At 40.2% G+C, this 3523-nt stretch overlaps 1 protein-coding gene across 1 annotated transcript; it reads right to left on the bottom strand.

Moving 5' to 3' along the window:
* Nucleotides 1-309: 309 nt before the first annotated feature.
* On the bottom strand, nucleotides 310-3204 carry LOC137719637 (receptor-like protein EIX2). The gene has a single exon (XM_068458677.1). The coding sequence runs from the start codon at nucleotides 3202-3204 to the stop codon at nucleotides 310-312; it is 2895 nt and encodes a 964-aa protein (XP_068314778.1).
* Nucleotides 3205-3523: the final 319 nt, after the last annotated feature.

The following is a 3523-nucleotide window of genomic DNA, read 5'->3' as shown; positions in this document are numbered from 1 at the left end:
AAGGCCTACGATATTATTTGTCGTTGACTTTTATTCCTTCTATTAGAGGTTGTAGGGCGCACACGAGATGATCCTTGTGGTTCCATATCTACAAAGTCAATAAAAAGTATCTTATAATTAAAGGTAAATAAATAAAAAGCTTAAAAATAATGCTTCGGCAGTCTTCTACCGAAATCTCTCATTAAACTCAGAAAGTGCAATCGAGTTTAACGGGTGGAGTTCGGAAGTATATAACAATTTAGGAGAGTAGAGCTTTACCGTTTACCTTTGAAATCTCCCTTGCAGATTTGCCTTCAAAGGCAACGGTCGTCACATAATCCGAGCTTTTATATCATCAAAGAACCGGAAATATGCGTATCTCCAAGACGCGTTGAGAACTAAAGTACCACAAACACTCCAAAATCCTATGATAAATCCAAGCGCCAAGCTAACATAAAATCCAAAGCTTATGCGACCATCATCATCTTGTTTGGTCTTGTCACTTCCACTGCCATTGGGGACTGAAGGATCTTCCGTTGTTGCATCTCCCGGGCATTCTGGTGTGAGCGGTTGTCCACAAAGTCCAAGATTTCCCGTAAATTGAGAAGCATTAAAACTTTGAAGTTGAGTACTCAGGGGAATTCTTCCTGATAAGTTGTTGTATGACAAGTCCAAGACACTAAGATAATGTAAGCTCGAAAAACTCGGAGGAATGCTACCAGATATCTGGTTTCGTGACAAATCAAGCGATTCTAACATCTCCAGCTGACCAAAGTTGTTAGGAAGCACCCCAGTAAAACTGTTTCTTGATAGGTTCAGAGAAATCAACTTCAGCAAACTTGTTACACTTTCTGGAATGTCTCCGCTTAAGTTGTTGTTCGAAACGTCAATGCTTCTCAAACGCTTAAGATTTTCCCCGAACTCAATCTGTATTCCTTTCCATGTCAGTTGCACAAACCCAACAATGATGTTGTCCTCCACCTCAGGGGACATCGAGGACAAAGCTGTTATGTTAGCGAGGCAATGTGGCAAGGCTCCGGATATGTTGTTGTTGGAGAAGTCCAAAACATGAAGGGCAGGAAGACTACATAGACTTAAAGGTATGCTTCCATAAAACTCGTTCGACTTTAAGCGAAGAACCAGCAACTCTTTTAGGCTCAGGCCTATCCTTGTCGGTATTTTTCCAGATAGTTTATTGGAACCGAGGTCAACAACTCTTAATTCTGTACAGTTCTCCAAAGAAGGCAATTCTCCAGAAAGTTTGTTATCCTGTAAGCGTAACAATACAGCATCCTTTAAGTAGCCTAATGAGCTTGGAATTTTCCCTGAGAAATTGTTTTTAGCCATGTTCAAAAAGGTCAAACCTTGAAACTGCATCCAACAACTAGGAAGTTCACCGGATAGCTGATTGTCGGAAAGGTCTAGATTAAACAAGTTTGAAGCTTCTGTTTTACAAAAGGAAGATAAGGGTCCCGAAAACATGTTTTGGGAGAGACGCAGGTCAACTACACTTGAAGAAAACGGCGGAAGTGGGCCGTCCAAGAGATTAGATGACAAGTCAAAAGAAAAGAAGGTGCAGTTTTTTGTTGACAGATTTGGCAACTTTCCATGGATTTGGTTCATTGATAGGTTTAACTCGACTAAGCTGGAAGACAGATCCCAAAACTTATCAGGTATAGAATCTGAAATCTCAGCATTAACCATGTCAAGTGAAGTAAGTTGTGTCTGAGTTTGAATCCATTTCGGAAATGCAGGGCCAACCTTGCAAGAGGACAATCCTATAATTTTGATTTGGAAAGGTGGATTCCAATCCAAGCTCAAGTTGAAAGACAAAGGATTATGAGAAAAATCCAAAAAGTTTAAACGGGAGAGATTGGAGAAGTGCTCTTCAGTTATGACACCATTTAAAGAATTCCAAGAAAGATCTAAATCTTCGAGGCTGGAAAGTTGGCCGATACTCTCAGGTAGAGATCCGTTGAGTTGATTTTTGGAGATAAATAACTGCCTTAACAACGAAAGACCTGTAAAATCAGGTAGTGATCCGGTGAACTGGTTTAGAACTAGGCTCAAGGATCTTAGCTGGGAGAGTGGCTGAAAACTTTTTGGAAGAGATCCACTTACCTTGGTGCCATCAATGTACAATTCTTTCAAGGATGAAAATCTTGTAAGGTTGTCAGGACATGAACCCGAAAACGGGTTCCCACTTAAAGACAAGGACTCGAGGGTGTCTTGAGCACAAGACAAGTTTTCGACAGAGTCTTCAAGTCTGTCGGAAAGTGAGTTTCCCTCTAAATTCAACGACTCTAAGCTGCAAAGGTTTCGAAAGGATTTTGGTATCCCACCTTCAAGTTTGTTATACGAGAGATCAAGAGACACGAGAGAAACCATGTTTGCAAAAGCATCTGGGAAAGGACCTTGGAACCGAGCACGAGCTAAACCAATGTGAACAAGGTTGGTGCTGACATTGGCCATCGAATAAAATATTGAAAGATCAAGAATATTATCCGAGAGTTCAAGGACTTGAAGAGAGTTTGAAGAATTGACAAAAGAAAGCGAACTCAGTTCAACATTGGGAAGATAACACGAAGATAAATGAAGCTCAACAAGTGAAGGGAGTTTGCTTATAGATTCTGGCCAATTTACAACCTTGGAAAAATTAAGACCTGACATATTCAAGTACCTCAAAGAAGAAAGATGAGATAACCACTCAAGATTTTCAAATGTGACATAGTTCAATGCAAGATCAAGAGTACGCAAACTAGAGAGATTTCCGAGTTGGGGAGGAATTGGTCCGCTAAGATTAGCACCTGCTAGTTTGAGTTGTTCCAATCGACTCAAAGAACCAATGAACTTGGGAATTTGTCCTTGGAAATTATTGAAACTGAGGTCCAAGTTAGTTAGATATGGCAATTCAAGTGGAGAAGGAGCAATCACACCACTTAGGGGAGTTCCAACATTAGAAATATCAGAATAATTGTAATAGAGATCTAGTGTGATGACATGACCTGTTTCGTTGTTGCAAGTGATTCCTCTCCACTCGCAACAATCTCTGCCGGTTTTCCAAGAAGCAAGAACGTTGGACTTGTCAATGAGGCCTTGTTTGAACTGAAGCAAGGCGGTTTTTTCGGTTTGTAAGCACTTGATGTCGGAACTGATTCCAGCACCCAAACAGCATTTGGCAGATGTAAGAACGAACAAGACAAAATATATGACTGTGAGCAACATGGTATGTGAAATTGTGAATTGAATTGCATGTGAATTTGGGAATGAAAGCAAGAGATGTTGCTTTATAGATTGATCCTTTGTTGTCGTTTTCTGAAGTCAATTAGGGTAATGACATTTTGAAGTCAATTACGCATTTTATGTTAGAAAATTGAAACGCCTGCAGTGCGTGATTGGTTTCGAATCAACGCGGAATGTGATGGGCAGAGGTGAAGGGGATATAGTGAGTTTTAATACCTTTGCCTTACAAAAAGGAACTGAAAAAGTCATTGTGTCCATTTGATAAATATGAGTCTATGGCCTATCTGTTTGTTCTTAAGCA

This window comes from Pyrus communis, chromosome 16, assembly GCF_963583255.1.
Source record: "Pyrus communis chromosome 16, drPyrComm1.1, whole genome shotgun sequence".
Classification (NCBI taxonomy): Eukaryota; Viridiplantae; Streptophyta; class Magnoliopsida; order Rosales; family Rosaceae; genus Pyrus; species Pyrus communis.
This window is presented reverse-complemented; position numbering and strand designations above follow the sequence as displayed.

Coding starts and splice junctions, on each gene's coding strand:
- LOC137719637 (XM_068458677.1), bottom strand. CDS start 3,204: ATGTTGCTCACAGTCATATATTTTGTCTTGTTCGTTCTTACATCTGCC.